The sequence below is a fragment of the Neolamprologus multifasciatus genome, chromosome 18 (genome assembly GCF_963576455.1).
Source record: "Neolamprologus multifasciatus chromosome 18, fNeoMul1.2, whole genome shotgun sequence".
NCBI classification, from domain to species: domain Eukaryota; kingdom Metazoa; phylum Chordata; class Actinopteri; order Cichliformes; family Cichlidae; genus Neolamprologus; species Neolamprologus multifasciatus.
Genome location: NC_140456.1, coordinates 10630360 through 10654349, shown reverse-complemented (window position 1 = coordinate 10654349; position 23990 = coordinate 10630360). Strand labels below are relative to the sequence as shown.

At 41.1% G+C, this 23990-nt stretch overlaps 3 protein-coding genes across 8 annotated transcripts in view; 2 read left to right on the top strand and 1 right to left on the bottom strand.

The window, feature by feature from the left end:
- Window positions 1–811: 811 nt before the first annotated feature.
- On the top strand, window positions 812–9685 carry slc25a24l (solute carrier family 25 member 24, like). Its single transcript, XM_085141447.1, has 10 exons — window positions 812–2593; window positions 2682–2808; window positions 3198–3285; window positions 3625–3736; window positions 3832–3990; window positions 4792–4929; window positions 5014–5124; window positions 7042–7209; window positions 7285–7423; window positions 7518–9685. Exons 1-10 carry the CDS (start codon window positions 2471–2473, stop codon window positions 7703–7705), a joined length of 1353 nt encoding a protein of 450 aa, XP_084997573.1. The 5' UTR covers window positions 812–2470; the 3' UTR covers window positions 7706–9685.
- Window positions 9686–9999: 314 nt separating this feature from the next.
- Window positions 10000–21720, top strand: fubp1 (far upstream element (FUSE) binding protein 1). 6 transcript variants are annotated; one of them, XR_014870873.1, is made up of 20 exons: window positions 10000–10160; window positions 10577–10700; window positions 12455–12490; window positions 12622–12658; window positions 12754–12800; window positions 12890–12961; window positions 13053–13110; window positions 13274–13436; window positions 13528–13626; window positions 13735–13830; window positions 13922–14024; window positions 14292–14531; window positions 14848–15008; window positions 15103–15254; window positions 15342–15418; window positions 15956–16081; window positions 16411–16485; window positions 16948–17010; window positions 18426–20686; window positions 21106–21720. XR_014870873.1 is itself a non-coding variant. In XM_085141441.1 (20 exons), exons 1-20 carry the CDS (start codon window positions 10068–10070, stop codon window positions 18829–18831), a joined length of 1989 nt encoding a protein of 662 aa, XP_084997567.1. In that variant the 5' UTR covers window positions 10000–10067; the 3' UTR covers window positions 18832–21720. The 6 variants fall into 6 exon arrangements, 5 of the variants coding, with proteins under 5 accessions (XP_084997567.1, XP_084997568.1, XP_084997566.1 ...); XM_085141441.1 differs by having other exon boundaries at window positions 18426–18583; window positions 18823–21720; XM_085141442.1 differs by having other exon boundaries at window positions 10577–10667; window positions 18426–21720.
- miga1 (mitoguardin 1) overlaps window positions 18957–23990 on the bottom strand; it is a 20409-nt gene continuing 15375 nt past the window's right edge. Inside the window, exon 16 of the mRNA XM_085141445.1 lies at window positions 18957–23813. Coding sequence (XP_084997571.1) covers window positions 23595–23813 — 219 coding nt within the window. The 3' untranslated portion in view covers window positions 18957–23594. The remainder of the gene's footprint in view (window positions 23814–23990) is intronic.

The window sequence follows — 23990 nt, the reverse complement described above, 5'->3', positions numbered from 1 at the left end:
AAATATCAAACTACAGTCAAACCAATACCCGATTTGTATTTTTGAGATGCACTCTGCTTACTGTAAAACCAAGTCATAAATTCTTACAGCTATTCAGTGCGGTACCCATGAAGTGAAAATCAATTATTATATGTTTATTGTCTGTTTGAATTCGATCTCGAAAGTGTTACCAAGCAAACAGTTCTGCTGTTTATGCAGCACCACTCAAAATTTGAAACACACCTTCTCATTGTAGAGTTTTTCATTACTCTTATTGTTTTTCTACATTTTAAAAACATCTTGTATATACACGACTATAATGCTGTATATTCACATTAAACAAGGCCAAAGTTTCAAATAATGAGGTTATGTACAGGCAATCATGAGCCAAAAGCTCAGACTTCTGACTCCTCTAAATGCTCTGTTTCATACAGTTTTGTCTACTCTTGGCTCTTTATGACGTCACAGAGAGAGGAAACCCTTAATATGGTCTTCTCAGGCACAAAGATCAACCAGCTTCACCCAGGTTTAGACCCAGATTGTTGAGCTCCGGTTATGTGATGCTGATTCTTTATCCACTGAGCTGAATTGATGCATGTTGATGTGGGTTAAGTGTTAAGTGTTACCTCTAATTCTAAATAAATCCCCAACAGTGCAGCAAAACCTTTCCATGCCACCACAGCTCCTCCCCCAGGCCTCACAGTGAGAAGAGAAAATGCAGATCTGTTCACCTTCTCATAAAGCAACCTAAATTCATAAAGAAATCTACTGAGATATGTTTAATGTGAGGTGAATTTTATTAAGAAATAGAATAAATATAAGAAACTCCTTGAATGTTGTAGGTGTATATTTTTTATTTTAGTTTCTTTTTGTCTTATAGAACATTTTTACTTGCCTTACAGGGGAATAAATTGGTTTTATTTTGAAAAGCTGCTTTCCGGTATGAGTGGCAGTAAGTGGACACTGTGGACTGGATCTGGCGGCTTTTTCTAGAAAGTAAGTGGCGATACTCGTCATTCACCAAACCGGGGTCCTTTGCACATCATCCAGGTGAGAGGTGAAAAAACACCCCGTCACTGTATTTGATGTCGTTTATAGCCATGACGTCATCGCACAAAACTGACAGCCAATGGGAAGCAATGGAAACTCTGAAACTCCCCATGCTTATCTGGAAGAAAATGTTTTATGTATATCAGATGACAAGGGCCAGGTAATAAATATCTTATATGTCAGTATCTTAACTATCCTATAACATTTGGCGTTTTCTTTAATCTTAACAAACCAGGAATGCGGGTAAAAATGTAAATAAAGACAATAAACACGTGGTACAATAAAATCACAAAGCTATATTTAACCAAACTCTGAAATACTCCAACTCCCAAAGTCACAAAAAATCCGTACTTAAGCAGTTCATCGTTATGCTCAAGTTGTTTTCCTCCCTTTTACATGTAGCAGTTTAGTCTTTTTTTCTTTTTTTTTTAATCTGATGGATTACACCATCAGTCACTGGAGAAGAGCCACTGAAACCAAAGTCTGCCAGACTGCCTCCAACCCCCCGTGGATTGGTATGTGTGTCTTCCTCTAGTACTTAGCTCTTCCTGGACTGCAGACCTCTCAGATATTGTGTCTGGAATCTGCTGGAGCCACTCGCCCAGTTTGGGGGTTACAGGTCCTGTAATACTCCTGTAACCACTGGGACCTCCCTGGACTCCTCCTTTCCTATCTGCTCCAGTTATTTAGTGCATTTGGTCTCCTCTTATCTGGCACATCTATCACAACCGTAGTCTTCTGCTCTCTGTCATGTAATTTCTACAATAATTTACTGGCAGCTGGATGACAGAATGTGTTGGATGGATGTGTTGTTGATTGGACAGCAGTTGCTGACCTGTCTTCCACTGGGACTTGATGACATTTCTGTGTACTATCCAAACCCAGTGCCTCTCTGTGTGCCAGCATGCATCTTACATGCTGCTACTAAGTGCAGGACTGTCTCAGTGGGACCTTTGCATTGCTTGTATCTTGGGTCCTATCGGGTGTGGCAGACGATTGCTTTTAGGCATCTGGTGTTTTGAGGCTCGCTGTTGTGATCAGAGCCTCTGTGCTGTGCTCGAGGTCAGCTTTTTCTAGCCACTGGTAGGAATTCTTGATGTCAGCAGTTTCCTTTATCTGCAAGATGTGTCTCCTTTTTTAAAATAAATAATTTTTGTATAAATAGCACGCAGAAGATCACAGGTTCGAGGCCACTGTGTCTATTCCAGATGAAGGTGGCCTCTTCTGCAGCCACAGCGCCCCCTGCTGTTTCTTAGAGGAAGTGAGTTTTACAAAAACCGCTGATAGAAGCTCTCTCTCTGCCAGTGAGTCAGCGCCTCTGCAGAGCTGCAGGTCAATCATCTCTGGTGATAATGAATGAGTGTTTTAAAAATCTCCTTTAAAAGGTCCTGCAACGATTAAAAGCTTTTAAAGGTTTTATCTGTATGCATCTGCATGAACCATGGATCAGTTTCGTGGATTATTTAGTAAACTGGACCAAAATGAGGATGGATTTGTTTCTGTGGCGGAGCTACAAGACGAAATGAGGAAGCATGGTATTATCTCAGCGGATGGGAAGGTCCAGGTAACAAATATTCTTAATAGCATCTATATGCATCGGTATTATTTTTTTTTAAAGCTGCTATTGAGAGAGCTGTTTTTGTTTCTTGTAGAGTATCATCGAGTCTTATGACAGAGACAAAGATGGCCTGCTGGATTATCAAGAGTTCCTCAGCTACATGATGGACAGAGAGAGGAAGTGGAAAATTCACTTTCATGACCTTGATAAGAATAATTGTGGTGAGTTGAAAGTCTTACCGCCTTGTAAGTGATACATTTCTGAAAATGAATGATACAAAAGGAAGCATGTGAGGACTTCAATCAGTTTTTAAGATCTGCACCTCCTGCTTTTTTGTCCTTTAAAGAACATAATGAACATAACTCTGCAGAAAGTGTGTTCTAACATGACTTTTTCTTGATAAACTGAATACATTTTTTATTTTGTTGACGGTGAAATGTGTTTTCAAGGTCAGACACGAGTGGCTGGCAGGCAAACAAAAGATCTGTTTATGCTGTTTATGCTACACAGACCTGCAGCATTTCAGGGACCATAGCACCTCATATAGAAACTTCACTTATGAGGAAGAGCAGTATCTGTTTGTAATTTTGTGCATTTCTTCTCTGATCAGGAGTCATTGACCAGGAGGACATCATATGTTTGTTTAAGGAGTTAGGAGTGGTCATTTCAAAGCCGAATGCAAAAAAAATTATACAAATGTAAGATTTTTTTGCCCACTACCTCATAGATTCATTATTGTTTTTGAGTATATATGCATTTATACTTGGCATATAGATTTAAAATAATTAGCATTAAATAAATTATATTTAAGACATAATCGTGATTATTTTGGGTTGCCAGATTAAACGAATGCTTCAAAGGATCCCTCAGTATGGACTCACTACCTGGCTAACCTGAACTTGTTGTATCTCTGAATTATAAATGATTATTACTCAGCTTGCTGTTTTGAAAATGGACAAATGATGTGATGTTAATACGGGATGTGAAAGCTTTATTTTCTGAAACTTGACAAGTGTCGTTGTCTTTGGCAACATCAGGATGGATAAGGACAACTCGATGACGGTGGATTGGGATGAATTCTTGCACCACATCATCCTCAACCCTGTGGATGACATCGGGGAGCTAGTGTCCTCATGGAAACACAGTTTGGTATGATCATTCCCATTATGCTTTACATTTACACAGCGATTAAAATGTCTCCTGAAAAGGTGATCAGTTAAGTCCTCCTGTTTGTACTCCTGCAGGTGTTTGATGTCGGGGAGAGCCGCGGGATCCCCATTGAATTCCCCGAAGAAGCGTCAGGCTTCAGTGCTTGGAGGACATTTGTTATGTCAGCAGGACTTGCGGATGCTGTGTCCCGGACCATGACGGCACCCATAGACCGCCTTAAAACACAACTTCAGGTCAGCTCCACTATCACAAGGCACTGCAGACAAAAGAAAAGGAAAATATTTCAGAAACATCACACAAATTATGTAATAATTATTTAAGCTCAGAGGTTTTACAGAGTTTCTGACTACATCACTCAGCGTAACTATTATGTGGCCCTGGAAGACACGCAAATTCTGTCAGGAAGAATTAGATAAACTACCCAAGCCTAGGTGCACAAAGCCTGTAGAGTCAAAGCTGTTCCTGCTGCAAAGAAATGGCTCTAAGAAATACTTAAATAAAGGTTTGAATCATTTTGTAAAAGAGCCACTCATGTTTTAACATCGTGTCACAGTATAGATTAATAAGCAAATATGCTTCTTTTGTCCATCCATCCATTTTCTTAACTGCTTATCAAGGTTGCAGGAGAGCTGGAGCTTATCCTAAATGTACACCACAGACAGGTTACCAGTCTGTCACAGGGCTAACAAAGAGGGACAGAAAAAAAACATTAAAGCTATTTAGCATTATAAGATAATGTAAATTTTTGGGTTCCAGCTCCCCTGTGGTGCTGATATGGGAAAGCAGAAGAAGAAGGATGGATGTTTTGTTTCGGCTGTGAGCCTGGCCTAGTTTTACATTAGTATCTCTGGCTCTAAAGACAGTCTGTTATCAGCTTGCCTGCCTTATTTTTATGACCTGCATTCAAACTGTTGCTTTTATCTTGCTTTTAACTTTGTGTACCTATATTTATCCTAAAAGTGTTGCTGTTGTGACTGTTCCACATCACTGCACACCTGCACCTCACTGAAAATGACTTCCTGTCTCCACAATAGGTGTATGGATCCAAGGCCTTCTCCCAAGGTTTTCAGGAGATGAGAGGAGGTGGTTTGCGGTCAATGTGGCAAGGCAACGCTGTCAACGTGCTGAAAGGAACGCCACAGTCGACACTTCAGTGTCTTATCTACGCCCAGGTGAGGCTCAGCATTGAGCTGTTCGTGTACAGTTTCTTTTTTTCCGATTGATTAGCACACTCAGATGTCCTCTGCTCCGTTTAGATGAAGGTCTACACCCAAAACAGGACCCAGCAGACTCTGACGGTGCAGCAGCGTTTCGGGTTGGGCTGCATCTCTGGAGCTGTGGCTCACGCTGTCTTCTACCCCTTAGAGGTCAGATCCGAGATCAGCGGCAGATCTGAGTACTTTAGCATTCCTGTCCTGAAGTGCAGATCACTGACTGTTTTAATTGTTACTATGTCATTGTTAGACTCATTATAAAGCCTTTTTATTATCATAAACAAATGAGTCAGTCTCTACAGTATCTCCAAAAAGAACAACACATGTTCCAATATTAATATTAAACAATCACCATGAGGAAGTGCGTGAACAACCACACAAATACTTTAGATGCTGGGAAACAGTAATCTTCATCTGTAATCTCATGGCCGTGAATAACTGTATTCTGCATTACTTTGAGGCTGATAAATTGCCACGGCAACGTGGAGTAAACAGGTGAGGAAAATACTAAAACTGAGCTTTTGCTTCTTACATTATGATAAACTGGAGGATATTGTGTTATTTAACTCAGTTTTTCCCCTTTATGCTATAACAACATTAAACTAACATTCTGTACTGAGGCCAGCGTGCTCTGATATTTTTAGAGGCTCTCCTTTGTTTGCGTTCATCACACTAAAGTCTCAAATAACCCCTCCACAGTCAGCAGCCCAAATACAAGCAAAAATGTTACCACTGATGATATCAACATCATATCAACACCATCTTATCAACAATAAATGTATTTTTTTTAATTAAAAACAAAAACAAATGAGCATCATAAAACCAAAATGCACAAACTCTTCCTCCCATCCCACACAGAACTACTAACCTTTCTCTTTGTACTTCACTACATATTTTAATCTTTCTGGTTGGTGTTTTGAGCATGAGGTCATTTTGAGTTTGATAAATTATACAGCAGGTATTCTGAATCATAAACAGTTGATAGCACAGCAAATGGGTAAAATGGTCTATATTCATATCCCCTCTTATTTCAGGACATGTATCTTTTCTGAATTACTATGTGCTACATAAACTTTTTTTCCCTGTAGAAGTCTAGTTAATTAACAGAAATGTAAAAGTTCAAAATCCCCAAATTATTACCAACATGGCAGGTTAGGGCTCCAGTCATGCCTAGAGACCAGTCAGCAACCAGTTGCTAGGAAAAAGTGTTTCTTCTGCAGCTGTTGGTGATTGGTTAGTGGAGGCTGCTAGCTATCCATAGTGAGTAAATGTTTGCAAACAGTTACACGATGCTGCACTGAAAAACTCCTTGCAATTGTTTGTATCACAAGAAGATCCTGAATTGTCTCCAAACAGTTGCAAACTACTCTCTAAGTGGTGAAGTTTTTAAAAAAGGGAAACTGTTCCCTTTTGATGTAAAAGTTGTGCTTTTTGAGATATGTTTGTTGCAGCAATAAGGCACAGCTTTCCTTTTAATGGTGAATATTCTCTGTTTCTGGTTTGAGCTGCACTTAAACTCACAGAGTAAGTGGCCAGTGTCTGCAAACAAGTTGGCGTGTTTCATTTGAACCTGTTAATGACCAAAGCAATCACAACGAGGGTTTTGAGCCAGCAACCACTTGCCAGTTGGGGAATATGCATTTTACGTAGCAACCATAAGGAACCAAAAGAAAAAAACATGAGGTAGGAAACAAGCAAAAGCAAAAGTTTACTGCCAGACAAGTGTTTGGAGAATAATTATACACTGGAAACATGTGACTGGAGAATTAGGTGAGGAAAAAAGGTTGTGATCTCTGTGGCTGTGAAGCCCCACTGCTACTCAAAGCAAACCTGAAGAAAGCTGGTTTAGAGGCTGAGGAATTAAGGAGCCTTGTTTCAGACAATAGATGAATTGACAGGCTTTACCAAAGTTCAGCATAAGCTAAACTGTATGATAATGTTTGTTATTTTGAATTTGAATCACTCAAAGCTGCTCTAGTAGAGTCCAAGAATTGAGACTAATAGACCCACTTTAATTTATTAGTGGGGATCTCTTTAAGCAGTCTCACTCTCCTCTTGTTTGCTCTACAGGTGCTGAAGGTGAGGCTGAACCTGCAGCAGGCTGGCACTTACCATGGCGTTGCAGTGTGTGCCCGATCCATTTACAGAAGCGAGTCTTTGTCTTCCTTTTACAGAGGATTCAAGCCCAGCATTCTCTGTATGATCCCCTATGCAGGTGTGGAGTGTGCTGTTCATCAGGTGGGCCAGAAGACAACAGAGATCAAGTGAACTTTTATTTTGAAAAGATGCTAATTGCTTATTTTGTAATTGCAGTCAATCATGAGCTGGGCAAAAAGCGATCCCGCCTACAACAGTGACTCCAGACTGTTTTTCTTCAGCTTTGTGGCGTTCGCTTCTGGACAAATCACCAGTTACCCGCTGGCTGTTATCCGAACTCAGCAGCAAGCGCAGGGTATCGGCTCTCATTCATTCGGCACAGTTTACAGTTTCATATGAAGCTTTTATGTGGGAATGTTTTACTCATGTTTGTTTGTCTTGTTCTTCAGCTTTCAGATCAGATTCACGGCCAGCCTCGGGTGTATTACCGGGACTGATTGGGATATATGAAAGATATGGAATTAAAGGATATTATAATGGCATGGGAGCCAGCTTCGTCAGGGCGATACCGTGTGCCTTAATGAACTACACTCTGACTAGAAAATTTGAAAATGTTTTTTCCTCCTTGGAGTCTTGAGGAAATTAGAAAAAAGCAAAAGCTGTGAGTTTTATTCTTGTTAATTATGCAAACACATGTCTGAAAAAAATGTCTGAGATGTGAAATGAGGTCAATCACAAAGTTATGGTTAACTCTGCAGGATTTGCTTTGTTATATTTTCTGTTGACCACGAGCATGGAACCATAATCTTACTGACTTTAAATATGTAATGACCAAGAGTAACAGCTGGCTACTCGACATGCTCTTTGAAAATAAGAAAATATGTTGTTGTGTTGACTGTATAATAAAATGACACAAATCCTCGTGTCAGTGCTAAGCCTGGATGAATGGGGGAGGTCGCACTGGGTCCGGGATTAACAACGATCGCCTCTGGTCCTGCTGGCCAAAAGCATGCTGATAGAAACTGTGCTACCGTTGGGAAAAGACAAAGGAAGAGGCGACGGGGAAGGCATGTTAGGAAGCAGCGAGAGAGGAGGATGGAGGAAAACAGAAAGACTAGAGAGAAGATTCAGTGATGTAGTGAAGGACCTGCTTAGGGTTGGTGTGACAGAGGAGGATGGTAGAGATGGGGATAATGAGATATCTAAATTTCTATACATTTACAAAATTGATCATTTTCAATCTAAGTGTGTCAATATCAGGAGTAACAGATTTAATGTTGTGTTTAAAATAAAGATTTAGGAGTTAAAGTCTTCTGGAAATAATCTTTTTCAGGTTCTTGAAGACATTTACTGAAAGGACTCTTCAGCTCTAAAAGTCAGTCTCAGATATTTAACCCATAGTGCCGTTGTCACGTTGAAGTGGTCGTTGAGAGTCGCTGATCCATGCCTTGATCGTGTGAGTCGTTAAGGGTCACATAGGCCAAGTGAATTCTTTGTGACATCATCCTTATTGAGGGAAATGCTAAAGTCACACAGAGCAAACAATATACTCACCAACAACAATGCTAATATATAAAATAAAATTTTTATATGTCACAAAAAAAAGATGAGCACAGTGAAGTTTTGATTCATCGCACTCAGGTTAAAAAATTTCCACGTGACCAACAAACTCCATGGGACATTTTGTCCATGTTTATAGTGCAAAGAGCTTCTCCTCTGAGATTTCGTTGGGATTCATTGGGATTTCGTTATAGCTGGCACAGAACCTCAACCTTACTGAATATTAAATAAGAGTATTTTATGCCATGAAGATTCAAGCAACTTGTCTTCATAAACAAAAGACAACACTGCATGTTAGTAAAGAAATATTATTATAAAGTTATTACTGATTTAAGTGGAACTGTTGGACTCTGACAAAGTTAGGGAGGCAAAACTGAGATGGTTTGGACATGTGCAGAGGAGGGATAGGGAATATACTGGACAAAGGACTTTGAATGTGGAGCTGCCAGACAAGAGAATAAGAGGAAGACCACACAGAAGATTTGTGAATGCGGAGAAGGAGGACATAGAGAGGGTTGGTGTAACAGAGGAGGATACTGGGGGTGGATAGGAAAGCAACCCCTAAAGGGAGTAGTCGAAAGAAGAAGAAGACTATAATTGTTACACAAAATGGGCCGTCTGGTGGGCTATTTCTCCTGCAAAGCATAATTTCACATCCCCTCGCTGCAACCTTTGCTCACAGTCAAACACAAATGATGAGCTGCAGCAGGTCTATTGCACGTGTAAAATTTGATTTGTATCCCTGTAAAATGCGGAAACTCTTTATAAAATAGCATATTTTAACCTAGACGTTTACATTTATTTACTTATCATGTATATGTGGTGGAATAGAAGCAAATAATACTGCCTTTCAGGGGAATATTGTTTTTTTTCTTCACTACAATGAATGTAGTAACTAATTACAAAGTGAAATTAATGAAAATAAATATAATCAGTTTGCTTTTTTTTTTAACTGAAGCTTAAAATCAGCCCCAATTGTCTATCAGTTATTACAAACCAGTGTTAAAAGTGAGATTCTGAAACATGCTGTTGAACACGATCACGCTTTTATGTTCATATTTTTTGCACTTTTACTCAAGTAAAATTTAAAAAAAAAAAAAGTATTTCTACAGCAGTACATTTCAAAGGTAGTCTGATTCTGATTTTTTTTCCCAAACTTTATTGAAATTATAAAGCGAACAGTCAGTCATTCCAGTTCCGTTTGTACAGTACGCATACAAGGCAAATAAGAGTAACGATATACAGTAAAATGAAATAAGAAGGATAGGTAGTCTGATACTGATTCCTGCTCCAAATCTGCTCTGGTGACACACGTGAGGCCGTTATCGCGAGAGCAAACACTGGCCCGCGAGTTTCTCGTGTCTCCCACCACCTCCCGTTTGTGAGACCGAGCCGCCATCTTATCGCGCCGAGGAGGAGAAGAGCAGCAGCAGGCAGATATGGCAGACTACAGCAACGTGGCTCCCCCGTCCTCAAACGCCGGTGGCGGCATGAACGACGCTTTTAAAGACGCTCTGCAACGAGCGCGACAGGTGAGAAGACGACTACGGAATCACTCGGGCTAAAAATATCCCGCAGGCCGGGAACGAATTGCGAGTTTTCGGCGCTTTCTGTCGTTGTGCTCTGAAGGTAGATGAGCTAAGCTAACGTTGCGTTACCCTGAAAACGAAAACAGACGGGAAAACACAACAGATCGCAGCTTAGATTTGTTAAAAAATAAGATAATAATTGTATAAGTTAAATGCAAGCTGGTGTTTTTGTGTTGTAGCAAAATTAATCGATTTGCTAAAATGAAACCTGAAGCTCCCCTTTGTTGGACTTCCGGCTAGGACAGTAGGCCGCAGGCAGCACGCCTCTCCTCTCTAAACGCACCTTAAGAGACGCGAACAACAAATACATGATCTCGGGAGCTCACGTGTTCTCTTGTTGCTTCATTTTTTGCTTTCAGATCGCAGCAAAGATTGGCGGGGACGGAGTTGCGGCACCCCCGACAAACGAGTTCGGCTACGGGGGCCAGAAAAGGCCCCTGGAGGACGCTGGTGGGTATTTTCCCATGCCTAACCTGAATATCGGTCAGTGGCTCAAATCGATCTCAATGCAAGTCTTTCTAGTTAATGCCTGCCTTTGTGTTTCGTTTTTTTAGCAGCTGCTGAAATGCATTTTATTCTGTTTTAACGTCCATAACCCAGCATTAAATCTGTTTTTTTTAATCGTTTTTTCCTCTCAGTGTGAATTTTCACCTTTAGATCTAACACTGTACATTATTACTAACCAGTTAAAAGGCAGCAGTGTGTTGCACATGGCATGTGTTTAGGGTGATGGTTTTACCTTATCTTCTAATGTCTTGCAAATATTTTAATATGTGTCAAATCATTTTTTTGTTTTTGATTGAGTGGACCAGACTGGAAGCAAATATTGGTTAAGGCGTGAGTGGGTGTAATTAGTTTTACTAGCCTATAAACAGGTTAAGTAGATGTTTTTTGGTGGTTAATGTGGTCCAAAATGAAAGCATGACAGTTTCCAGTTTGCTTGGTTCACACATGTACTGATTATAAAGTCTGGAAAAGATTGGGGGGGAAAAAACATGGTTTTAATTACATTATAATACTTGATCTGGGTTTATTTACTTTCTCTGGGTTTGGAAACTTAACATGAAATAAAAAAACAAACTGTGTACTTCACAAAGAAATAAGACCAGTTAACACACAGTTATTAACTCTAACGTCCTCAGCATTCAAGTTGTTGGGGTATGCGCCGACCTGACGTGTAGTTGTTGTATGTAGAAGGTTGGGGCGTAGGGTTAAAATGGATTCCCAATAATTACGTTGTAGCTCTGGCACGGAAGTATGATTTATGTGCAACTGAAAGCACCTTCAGGACACTTGGATCTAATGCTGCTTTGTATTTGCCTCAGATCTTGGCGCTGGGAGTGACACTCCTGAGTTTAGCGCGTTCCACTAGCGAAGGCTGAAAAACAGGATTTGTTTTGTTCCTCAGCAAGGCAGAGCTATTAACGCATTACTAGCAGTGCAGCACAGTTCTTGTTCTACTTTTGTTTTAGGTTTTTCTTCCTCACTTAAAAAGTGAGTTGACGCTGGTCACTGATCTCAGCATGTCTTATTTAGCGAGTCGCAAATCAACAATGATGATTTACAGATTATGCTTAGCTTTTCTGTTGCTTATGTTCTCTACCCTCATCTCAGATTGTTGAATCAGGGTTAGTGGGACTTCTCAGGGTTTCTGGGACTTCTCAGGGTTTCTGAGTTGGAAAACCGACTTGGGGGATATTCTTCTGAAAAATCTGACATCCAGCTTGAACAGAGTACCTGAGAGGTATAATCGGGTTATAGGCACTGATCAAGTCAGAACTGGGGTTAACAAACCTGTTAGCCCCAGAGCTGAACAAATACAGGGACTTTAATGGTGATTTATTTCTAATTTGGAGCCAATGAATGACTTCATTACTGAGTTAATAAGTGCAAGGACTCTGGCTGCTTGAATAATCTGGCAGATAGAGCATTACAGTGTAGATCTGTGTTGCAGAGTATTGTTGAATTATGTTAAACAAAACTGAGGATTTAGCATCAGCGTTGAGTAGGACTAAACATCTGCAGATGGAATATCAAGCCAAGTATGCACGCAGGAAGCTGGCAGATGAGCGTCTAATCCAGCTGTCTGAACTGTTTAAATTCCACGTAGTGTTGACAAATGAGTTTTAGATGTGTAAAATCAGTTTGTTTTTTCTTTGATTGGGGGGAGCTAATAATGTGATGTGGCATGGGAATAATGAGAGGTACTTACACTGGCTATGTCATTTTTTTCACAGACCAACCAGAGACAAAGAAAGTGGCTACAAATGATGGTAAGTGAACTGAAGGTGCAGTTGTATTTACTACTTAAAAAAGGCCAAATATGTGCAAGAATGTGAAATTTGGTTCTTCAAAATTGTATTTTATTAAGTCTTCTTTTGGCTAATTGGTCGTCTTCTTGCAGCCTTTTCAGGTATTGGAGGAATGGCTGGTCCCCCAAGGTAAACGGACATTATCAATTTAAACATGTTCACATACTTTGCTTGGCTTCATTGTATTATAAAGTTTATGTTGAATAATCTCCCGTTATCCTAAGGTCAACATCAGAAGAATTCAAGGTCCCAGATGGCATGGTTGGCTTCAGTAAGTGTTTGTTTAAAAAACAAAAAGCATAACTTCTGTGCTCTTAGAATTTGATATTTATAATTGTTTTTTGTCATTGCCTGTTGTAGTTATTGGAAGAGGAGGTGAACAAATATCACGTCTCCAGCAGGAGTCTGGGTGCAAAATACAGATTGCCCCTGGTAGGTTTGGACTTGCTGCCAGTGCTGAGAAGTCGGAGCATACCAACTGTTTTTGGAGGGTTTTGTGTTTACAGTGTCTTCTCTCTTGTAGACAGCGGAGGGATGCCAGATCGGTCGGTGACATTAACAGGATTACCAGAATCAATCCAGTAAGTGTCACCCCTGTTTCAAATGCAGAATTCCTGTGGAAGTTAGTGTGGGCAGCAATGTATTTTTGACCAAAGTCCAAAAGTTGCTATTATAATTTTTGCTGTAATCGAGCAGCCCTACTATCCGTTACTAAACAAAATGGTAATTTTTTTCTCCCTTAAGGACGGCAAAGAGGCTACTAACAGAAATCGTTGAGAAGGGGCGTCCGGCCCCAGCGTTCCACCACAACGACGGCCCAGGAATGACTGTTCAGGAGATTATGGTACCTGCTTCTAAAGCCGGCCTTGTCATTGGCAAGGGAGGAGAAACCATCAAAAGCCTTCAGGTGAGCCTCAAGTCAAAGTGAGACAAAAATATAGAGATAATTAGATGTGATTGCTACTGACTCACCTTTTGTTTTATTTTCTCATTTGCAGGAACGAGCTGGAGTGAAAATGGTCATGATCCAAGATGGGCCCCAAAACACAGGCGCAGACAAACCACTACGCATTTCAGGAGAACCTTTTAAAGTTCAGGTGAGACTTCAGCTGGCATTTTGATGTCATAAAACTTTTTTTAAAAATTTTATTCCAAGTCTTCCACATGGAGACTGTACTGTAATAATATGAACTTTGTCTCCCCAGCAAGCCAAAGAGATGGTGATGGAGCTGATTAGAGATCAGGGCTTCAGGGAGCAGAGGGGCGAGTACGGTTCAAGGATTGGAGGAGACAGCTTAGATGTCAGTACTTGTCATTTGTTTAATTCATCACGTTGTTGACCAGAGTTTTTGGATCGTGTTAATTTTGCTTTTCTGCCCTCTTATTGTTCAGGTTCCTGTCCCACGTTTTGCAGTAGGAATTGTTATCGGGAGAAATGGAGAAATGATCAAGAAAATTCAGAATGACACAGGTGTCAGGATTCAGTTCAAACCAGGTGAGCATCTAACATGACATTCATGAAGTAAATCAAGCAGTTTAAAATGGTCTGTGATGAAAACTCATGCACCACGCTGATGAGCTGATGTATAACCCCAACCCTATGATCTGAGACCTGAACACATGCACAGTGCATCGCTGGTTAGAGGCATAATTAGAGGAAATACTAGAAAAGTATACATTTGTTTAATGTGACAGCAGTAATAGAAATCAAAGCTAAAATTGTGCTTCAGTTGTCTCAAATCGCCCTCCTTCCTCTCTCCAGATGATGGCACCACACCAGACAGGATAGCGCAGATCATGGGTCCCCCTGACCAGGCTCAGCACGCGGCAGAAATCATTTCCGACCTGTTGCGGAGCGTCCAGGCTGGGGGACCTCCAGGGCATGGAGGTGGCAGGGGACGCGGTCGCGGTCAGGGCAACTGGAACATGGGCCCCCCTGGTGGCCTCCAAGAGTTTACCTTTACAGTCCCGACCATGAAGACTGGTCTGATCATTGGGAAAGGTAAGTCGCTCCTCAACAGCAGTGGGGCTCGAGCTCAGTTATTAAAACAAACTTTAGTGCAGTGCACTCTTAGTAATCACGTTATGGAGTACATAAGGGTTTAAAATGTGTATGGTCTGTGATGAAAACTCATGCACCACGCTGACAAGCTGATGGATAACCCTAACCCTATGATCTGAGACCTGAACACAAAATAGAGAGTGACACGGTGAAGGTAGAGAGATCAGAGAGACGAAAGGGTCAACCAAAACGGTTAAAATATTTTTCTCCCTGTAGTCGGGCCTCCGTTAAAACTCTGACCATGTTTCTCTTCCAGGTGGTGAGACAATCAAGGGCATCAGCCAGCAGTCAGGAGCCAGAATCGAGCTCCAGAGGAATCCTCCGCCCAACGCTGACCCCAACATTAAGATGTTTACAGTCAGAGGGTCTCCTCAGCAGATCGACTATGCCCGGCAACTAGTGGAAGAGAAAATAGGGGTGAGTTAACTGTTTTTACAGTTAGCCTCCATGTGAAGACTCCGGTATTTTTTATTTACCCCTCTTATACTGACCACACCATTTCTCTGATCAGGGACCTGTCACTCCCATGGGTGGCCCACATGGCCCTCCTGGCCCACATGGAGGACCAGGTCCACATGGTCCTCCAGGACCACCCGGACCCCCTGGTGCTCCCATGGGTCCATACAATCCTGGACCATACAATCAGGGCCCACCCGGACCACAGTAAGTACAGTTGCCTCCTCTTTTCATAGTAAGAGTATCTGAACATGGCTGACTGAGAGATGATGGTTACTTATTTTCTTCCTTCAGTGGTCCTCCTGCTCCATATCAGCCTCAGGGATGGGGCAACGGCTACCCACACTGGCAGCAGGGCCAGCCTGATCCAAGTGAGTATTTGCTAATGGGGGCATTTGATGTGAAAAGCCCTTTGCCATATTTTAATATTTGAAATCATACTCAGTTAGAGGTTAGAAAGTATATCTGTTAGTCATAAAATACAGAGACCCAACAGAAACAAAATGATAAACAATGGAACAAACAGGATAAATGTTCGAAAGCGCTAAAGGGTGAAGTTTCAGGACCAAGGAGCTCGGTGCTTTGTTTTTTAACTATGAATTTGCACTCTGGGGAGAAGCAGTGCCCCCTGTAGGCACAAAAAGTAATTACAGAAGTAAATGCTCTTTAATTATTTTTATTGACACTTGTTTTTTTTCTTGAAAATATTTGCTTTCAAAATATTATAGCATTTGAGTTTTATGTGCTAAAACACAAGTATTGATTACATCAGCAGATTTGACGATACATGGTGTCTTATTACAGTTGGCTAGCATTAGCCTTTGCACGTCTTCAGTAAAGCACAACATTGCTGCTGCCAGAATGAGTCCTGGCTGTTGTGTGGTTACCAGCTTGTTTCTTGCGTGCAGATAAAGCAGCAGCGGATGCCAACGCAGCAGCGTGGGCAGCGTACTACGCTCAGTATGGCCAGCAGCCGCAGGCTCCCATGACCCCGACCAGCGGAGCGCCCGGCACCAGTCAAGCCAACGGCCAAGGTAACCGGAGTGTTTTTTTCACTTAAAGCAAAGCAGAGGAGCAGAAGAAACGGAAAGTGTTCACACAAGCTCAGTGTAGTTCAGTAGACTTACCTGATAGTGTGCTGTGCTCATGTCTCATTTGTGTTACTAACAAACACAAGTTGGTTTGGTTTCAACTTTTAAATGACTTTGCTTTTGCAGAGCAGCTTTTTAACATTTTTTTTTAAATACCCCAGGAACAGGGTAGTTTTCCTCCACCACCCCTAGGCTGACAGCCCAACCCAGGCAGGTGGAGGACAAACTGCTGAGAATGATTGACTAATTACAAGTACCGTTTTCTTTAACAGGTGACCCACAGGCTGCAGGTCAGAGTGGACAGGCAGATTACACCAAGGCCTGGGAGGAATATTACAAGAAAATGGGTATATGAACGTAGTTTCAGTGTACACCTCTTAACACAAGACAGTCTAAACAGCCCTCGGCCATTCAGTCAGCTTCTTTTTCAGGTCTGGGTATTTGTGAGCATTACTAACGTGCCGTGGAGCGTTTTCAAGTGTGCCTCCACTTTGACTTTTGACGGCTGTGCTGTTTAGACTGCGACACTTTGACTATCTGCAGGACTGCTGTGGACACAGATCCACCTTTATCAGCTCAGAGTAGATTATTTTCTAGACTAAGTCAGGGCTTTATCCACACTGATGGCACAGTCTTCCATGTGCTATGAATGTTTTACTGTTATTGAGTGTGTGTGTTTTGTGGAGTTAAATGATGAGTGTTTGACTTGTGGGGTTGTGCATATAAGCAATGTAGGGTCATTGTTTATGTTTTGTGGTTCGATTTGATGCTTGAATGCTCTAATGTGTTTCTTCCTTTTCACTCTGCAGGTCAACAGAGTCAGCAACCTCAGGACTACACGAAAGCCTGGGAGGAGTATTATAAGAAACAAGGTGAGTGCTCGAGCAGGGTTTTGTGCTAAAACACGCTGCAGATATGTCTGAAACCCTACGGTGTAACCGACATGCACATCTGTAGAACAATGTGACTGGTTTGTTTCCTCCCCATTTCCACCTTCTGTCTCTTCAGCTGGATGAGTTATAAATGTTTACTTGCACATGCTGCATCACAGACTTTATATTCATTCAACGCGAGTATGAACTAAGCTTTAAGACCAAGATCAGCATGCTTTAGTGTATATAGTATAGTAGTATAAGAAACGAAAGCCTGGTGTAATAACCCTTTATTGTGGTTTTGGATGCTAGCATGGAGGAAAACAAGCGTACTACTCCTAACACAGCAGACACATGGGTGAGATAGGTTAGGCTTTTGTCTAGTTAAATAACATCTCATCGCTCCTCCAGCTCTAAGTATGAGTGTGTTTGATGTTAAAGGGTGGTTGCCTCCACAAGCAGCCCTCTTGCTAGTAGAGTTGCTGTTCTCGCAGCCGCCCAATAGAAAGGAAGAAGGTTTCTGACCCGCCACCAAGAGACCTCAGTGGCGGGTTCGTTCCCCTTCTTATAAATCTAATCTGACAAGATTGGAAGCATTTATTGTGGCCTGAATGTTTTTTGTTCTACTTTTACAATTTATTTAATAGTAGCTGAATGTATGTTGGGAAAGCTGTGTTATGTCTAATGGTTGTTAATATCCTTTGTCCTGCTCTTGTCTGGCTGGTCTGCTTTTTATACTTCTACTTCTAATACTTTTATACTATTCTCCTTCTTCTCCTTCTCCTTCTTCTCATCCTTATTATTATTATTATTATTCCCTATATTTGTTATTCTCTCACTGATTTAATTTCCAAAACTGGTTAAAAAAAAAAGTAAACAGAAATGCAGAGGAGGAATCCATGGTAGTGAACGGGGCATTCACAGCCAAACGAGTCTTTCGGCAGGGTGTTGACTTGACACTTATGAGGTCGATTTAATGTCAGAGTTCAAATCCCACATGAACTGACCACATAACCATTAAATGCAAAGTGCCACGCTCAGTGACACGTACAAGTTAATTTGATTCCTGAGGAATGTGAATTATGACTTCAAACATGTTAAACTGGCCTGATTTTTTTTTTTAAAATTTATATTAAAGACTCATTTGCATGTTTTTTAAATAAAATTATTTTCTTTGAATGTCTAGCAAATGAGTCACCAGGAGCCTCCCTAGTTGAATAGCTGCCTTGTTGGCTTGTGTAACTTACCCAGAGAAACATATTTGGCTTTCTGTTCCTTATATTTTAGTTCTATAAAAAGCATTCATGAATTTTATCATGGTGTCTCTTAGGTGCAGTGAGAAAACTTCAGACTTGACCTTGAGCTTCTTGGCTGTACAAACTTATTTTTTTCTCTATTATTTTTATCCCCTGCAGGTCAAGCGGCCCCTCAGGCCACAGCGGCAGCGGCAGCCTCTCAACCTGGAGGCCAGCCGGACTACAGCGCGGCCTGGGCAGAGTACTACCGGCAGCAGGCCGCTTACTACGGCACGGCCAACCCACAGCCGATGGGCGCGGCGCCACAAGCTCCCCAGGTACACCCGCCCCGATAATAATGCGCTGTCCACATTCACGTACACTCAGTCGTTTTGCACCGTAACCCGCTTCACTCCTCAGGTTTTCACAGGGCTCCGGTGACCGCAGCAGCCTCACACACTTAACCAAAACCACCTTCCTTCCTACACAGGCTTTTTAGCTTTTTATTTTGGGAAGCTGAGTCCACTGTTTCTGCTGTTAACATGCAATGTATCTTCTATGTATTTCTTCTGCACAGGGCCAGTAATGTGAAGTGGACATAAAGTAAATGCTACATTGTCGAAACAAAATCCTTTGTTAAATGTTTGGATGCAGACGCCTTGATGAAGATCTTAAATTTCCTTGGTTTGAAAGTGTTTCACATAGATGGCAGATTACCCGGCGAACACGTCCTCTTTGATTTTTCTTTTTTTTTTTTTTTCCTTTTTGTTATTCTTTTTTTCTTGTAAATGCTTTGTTTTTAGTGAGGTAATTATACATATGGTCATTCCAGCCCTGTATCTACATTAAATGTGGTTAGAAGTCATGTTTATTAAACTGTAGACATTACCATGTAAAATCATCTCAGTTTTAAAAATTGCTCTTGCCTGTTGTGTTTTTTTGCAATAAAACAAACTGAAACCTCCTGTGTTGGTAAGTTGGGGTGGAGATGTATTTCTGTATGATTGTTTTTGTTTTACCGTGAGGCCGCTGAGCAGGGGGGGGGATAGGTGGGGTGGGCGTTGTAGTTTGAACTGATTGTCCAAAACCAAATTGTGCTGTCCTGTCTCTCTCCAACTGTCTATAAGACTCGTAGTCACATTACTTGCGTGCAGTGATGCCGGGTGGTTCAGACTTGTTATTTATATTTCATATTATTTCTGACTCTAGCAAGTAGAAAAAATGTTTGTCACGAGAAAGCCGACGGTATCTGTGTGTCGTGATCTCATGCATTACCTGCGTTGCTGTGGCACTCCTTCTCACTTTTTGCATTGGTTGCTGATATTGTTGAGGTGTAGTTTGCACTGTATATATATATTTTTTATTTTTTTGCTGCCTCCCTTGATAGTCACTTCCTCCTCCACAGGCAAGTTTAGAAAAGCGGTAAGCCAAGTATCCTTCTCAACATGCGGTTCTAAGAAATGTTGCATATTTTTAGTGTTATATATCCATCTACCTTTTGTGCTGTTCTTTTTCCAGGACAGTGAGGTAAAATTGTTTTGAAAAGGAGAGAGGGAGAGAAAAAATGCATTGAAACATTTGTCTTGCCCAATTGTGAACTCACATGTTTACACTTGTCTTTTTTTGAAAAGAATGTTTTTAAAAGTATAAAACGATGCAACAAAAAGTGGTAGATGTTGTAGGGTCTGGGGGTGGCTAAGCAGTCGGCATCCATCAGTTGAGCCCTCCTGTAATGTAAGTACAAAAAAACCTGTGATTTGACTTTGAGAAAGAACGCTTTATAAACTGCCAACGATGTAGTATTTTTTATTTTTTCTCAAATATTGCCCTTTCCCCTCCCCCCCTCCCTCCTTTGTCTTTGGGTAAGTATGAAATGTTCTCAGGAGAGGCTTAGCGCTTCAGAATGTGATGATTCTTGTACCACATGTTTCTGAGACTCTCTTTACTCAGTCTCCTGTAGATTGTTTGTGTAGGTAGTTGGATTTCTGAACTGAGGTCTGTTACACTGCTGGTAGGAACTGTTTAAGGATGTCCATGTTGGGGTTTTTTTGCGTTCTGAATATTTGCCAACTTGCCATTGTGTAGTTGATGTCTTTTTAAAAACAAAATGCCATTTATTGCAATATATTTGCTTAGAAATCTCCTGCATAACTCCAGCGTAGCATGCTTAGGTTTCTGCTGATAATCTCTCTCTAATATGTCCTTTATAATAAGCATGTGGAATGCTAGTAGTGGAAGTGCTGCTGATTAGCTCAGTATTGATGATGATTTTTTTTATGAATGAGCACTGCTGTGAAAGGCTGTTAATGTTAAAGTCCAAACGATCTCTTTGACTGCATTGTTCACTGACGGCAAAGAGTGCAATATATACATACATATATATCTGATCTTTGCAGTGTCATCCCAGACCTTGCACCTTAGGTTCTGCTGCAATAACACAGGTAAGCGAAACCTAAGGAAAACCAGTGTTTTTGTCCAGTGACATACATGCAAACAAATGCTTACCTGTGTCATTAAACAAAAAGAAAATGTCCAGGAAATTCACAGCCCATTTTTTTTCCATGAATGAACTGCATGATGTGAAGTTTTGACAAGTGAAAAGGTTGTTGCATAGGAGGTAATGTCGAATCTGCTTAATATGATAATAGCCTCTATATTTGCACCCTGGTAAGTCTGAAAGTGACTGTATGTCGATGCTTTAGATTGACACTGGTGTAAAACTGCATGCTAAACTGCTAGGTCAAAGAAACACAACGGTTCAATACATGATTTTTAATATTTTTTTTCCTGTCGTGGTGTGAATCTGCCCTCAAGTGCAGTGCAAATCTGCTATTGAAACGCCTTCACTTCTCGCTCACAGTGTTGGAGGATGCTGCAGGCTTAGGTCGTAGAATCAGGCCCGTGTCGTAGTTTGTCCCCCCCCCTACACACAAAAGGAGGAATCCTTTGAGTCTATCCTGCTGCTGAACGTAGACCGTTCAAGAGCTCCAGTGATAAGGTAAAAAACCCAAAAAAACAGCAACCCAATGAAATTTAAATTCTTTGATTGCAAAAAGTGTTGGTTAGATTTGTTTTTGCTGCCCGGTTTGACTTGTCTTTTTAACCATGATGCCATAGTTTGTTTAGAGTTGTCTGAAAGTTGTTTTTAATCGCTGTGAATGCCTTCATGAGTAACTTTCAGCAGACAAGAATGTGCTTTAGAAAGTTGGATGAGGACAGGAACTTTGGGGTTTATCAGTTTAAAACACTTCTGTAGTAAAAATAAGGTCACTCACTGTTTGTTCGGGGCTGTATACACGTGAGACACTCAGTGTTTCAACACAGAGTTCGAGGGGTGTAGAAGACTAAACAAGGAGCATGCCTTAGAGGTAATCAAGGTTTCATGTGCTGTGTATAATCTATTGGTTTGTTTCTTGAATTTAACTGTTTTTGGTTTTGAAATGTTGCCATGTTCATTAAAGTTGTAACAAATAAACTGGACCATTGTTGTGGAGTCTTATTTCAAAGAAGGACATTCTCAGTCTTTATTTGCACACATTCAACTTTATTTCACCAATCAGTCAAAACATGTAACACATTAACATTGTATGATATGATCCCAGCTGAACAACAACAACCACTCGTTTCTTGTAACCTTTCTGGAAAAATAAAAATCAGAACATAAAGCAATCTCCATCCAGTCTATACTCATGTTTGAATTTCAGAAGTCTACAGCTTAAGAGATAAGTGTGCACAGTGATCTATTACATTGTATGTGCGTGAACACCTAAAATGCTAAACTTGAAAGTGGACGATTTTGCATTAATCATGGCTAAAGTTACTGAAGTCCATCTAATCCTGGTGAGGTGAAGCCTTCACACTGCTCTTGGTGTGTCATCCAGTCATCAGTGAGAGCAGTTCTCTTCAACGTGGTCATCTGAGGCATGTGGTGATGAGAGCACAACAGCCCTGCCCATCTCGGAGGGAAAGCCAATCAGATAAAATCTGGCTTAATGCAGTATACCAAGATGGGGAATGACTGCTGGTGGAGCAGTGATATGGAATGAAACCAAGCTGGCTCAATGACACTTTAATAGGCAGGACAAAATGTTTGCTGATGCAATCCTGCTGATCTTCACCTTAGTTTAGCTTGTATTTCTTTTTTTTTAAATTATTATAAATAGTTAATGACTAATAAGAATTACCAGACAAATGGGGATTATTTTGAACTTTGAATCATGCAAAGCTACACCAGTCGGGAACAAGAATAATACTGTGCTCATTGCCAGTTCTGTATGTCCACTTTTAAGACAACATTTGGAGGTTGCAGTAGACTGACACCCCAGACTTGACTCTACATTTTCTACTTCTGTAGGAGCTTGAGCTTCAAGCATGCAGTGTATATTCTGTACAGAGTAACTGATCTGCAGGACAGACATTAACACACTACAGTATTTTTTTTTAAACTTCCCAGATGATTGGAAACACGAAGACTGTGGGCTGACATTCAGCGACAAACACAAGGCTTGAATATTTGCATTTACAATAAGGCTTTCTGTGTTTCTGCCCGTCATGAAAAACCGAGCGGCACAAGTTGTACAGCAGCTGGGCAGATGTGCAGTCGCGATGTGTCGACTTAATATTATATTGGCTTTGGGAGCTTTGTGTGCTAAACTTTAATATTGCATAAAAGTTCTGTGGCTTGTAGTGTCAAAAAAACCCAAAACTTTCCCCCTTTCAAGTAAAGAAACTGAATCGCTGCATTTTATTTCCTATTCAGCACATTTCCACCTCTTAAACTGAGGCCCTTTGTTCAGCGAAGAGCAGCTCTGGGCATAAAGCATGTCCTCTTGTCTGTGAGAGCGATCACTAACCTATTAATGCACGCAGACACTATTTCTACAAATAAGCTCTGCACCTGTCTGCTGTATGATAAAATAAATTCTCTCTTCTTTCACAAACTGCTCTTAATGGCATTAAAATTCCCTCAATTTACATAACATAACACCTACTGCAACAAATTCCAAGCCTGCCTCAGTTTATTACTACACAAGTTCATATTTAATAAATATTATTGCTGTTCTCTTTGAACCTTTTAAAAGCGCTGCTATGGCACATTGAAAAGTGGCCAGGGGATAAGAAGAGGAAGTGGAGGCCACACCAGAGACCAGACGGCTGGTTCAGTTTACGTGGATCCACTGACTTTGGACATCATGACACTGGCATGATGGGAGACATAATGAATTAATTTCACAAACTGCAGGTAAGCTCACACCTACAGTTTCCGTTGGTCCAACATTTGATGTGAACTCACCCCTGAACGAATGCTGGGACTGACTTGTGTAATATTTAAAGACTTGGCCATGTCTCTCACTGCACTCGTGCCTCCAGCAGGGCACTGGGAACCAGCTGCATCGGTGGCGAGTTGCACCCGTTCAGGTACCGCAGCGAGTCGGCTCCCAGGTAGGCGAGCAGCAGTTCTGAGCGTCGGTGGAGCAGCTGGAGCACGTCGTCCGCCAAACTCTCCACCGAGCAGTAACGCACTTTATCCAGATCAAAGATGTCTTTCAGGAAGTGCAGCACCTGGTCCTGCAGGAGAAACGGGACTCATGAGTAACTCAAAATTCATCATTAAGGGTGCAGGAAGGTCGTCAAATGTCGTCCACAGGGGGAACGAGTTAAGACTGGGAGGTTCAGATTGTATAAGCTCTTTAGTTTTTTTCCTTTTCCCCTAATCATAATATGGTTTTTAAAATCAGGGGCAGA

Bases quoted from the DNA above. Each gene is read 5' to 3' on its own strand.
- slc25a24l (XM_085141447.1), top strand. From the start codon at position 2,471: ATGGATCAGTTTCGTGGATTATTTAGTAAACTGGACCAAAATGAGGAT. The intron at 3,991-4,791 runs GTCAGCTCCACT...TCTCCACAATAG, and splicing joins GCCTTAAAACACAACTTCAG to GTGTATGGATCCAAGGCCTT. The intron at 7,424-7,517 runs GTATCGGCTCTC...CTTGTTCTTCAG, and splicing joins AACTCAGCAGCAAGCGCAGG to CTTTCAGATCAGATTCACGG.
- fubp1 (XM_085141440.1), top strand. From the start codon at position 10,068: ATGGCAGACTACAGCAACGTGGCTCCCCCGTCCTCAAACGCCGGTGGC. The intron at 13,111-13,273 runs GTAAGTGTCACC...TTCTCCCTTAAG, and splicing joins GGATTACCAGAATCAATCCA to GACGGCAAAGAGGCTACTAA. The intron at 13,437-13,527 runs GTGAGCCTCAAG...TCTCATTTGCAG, and splicing joins AAACCATCAAAAGCCTTCAG to GAACGAGCTGGAGTGAAAAT.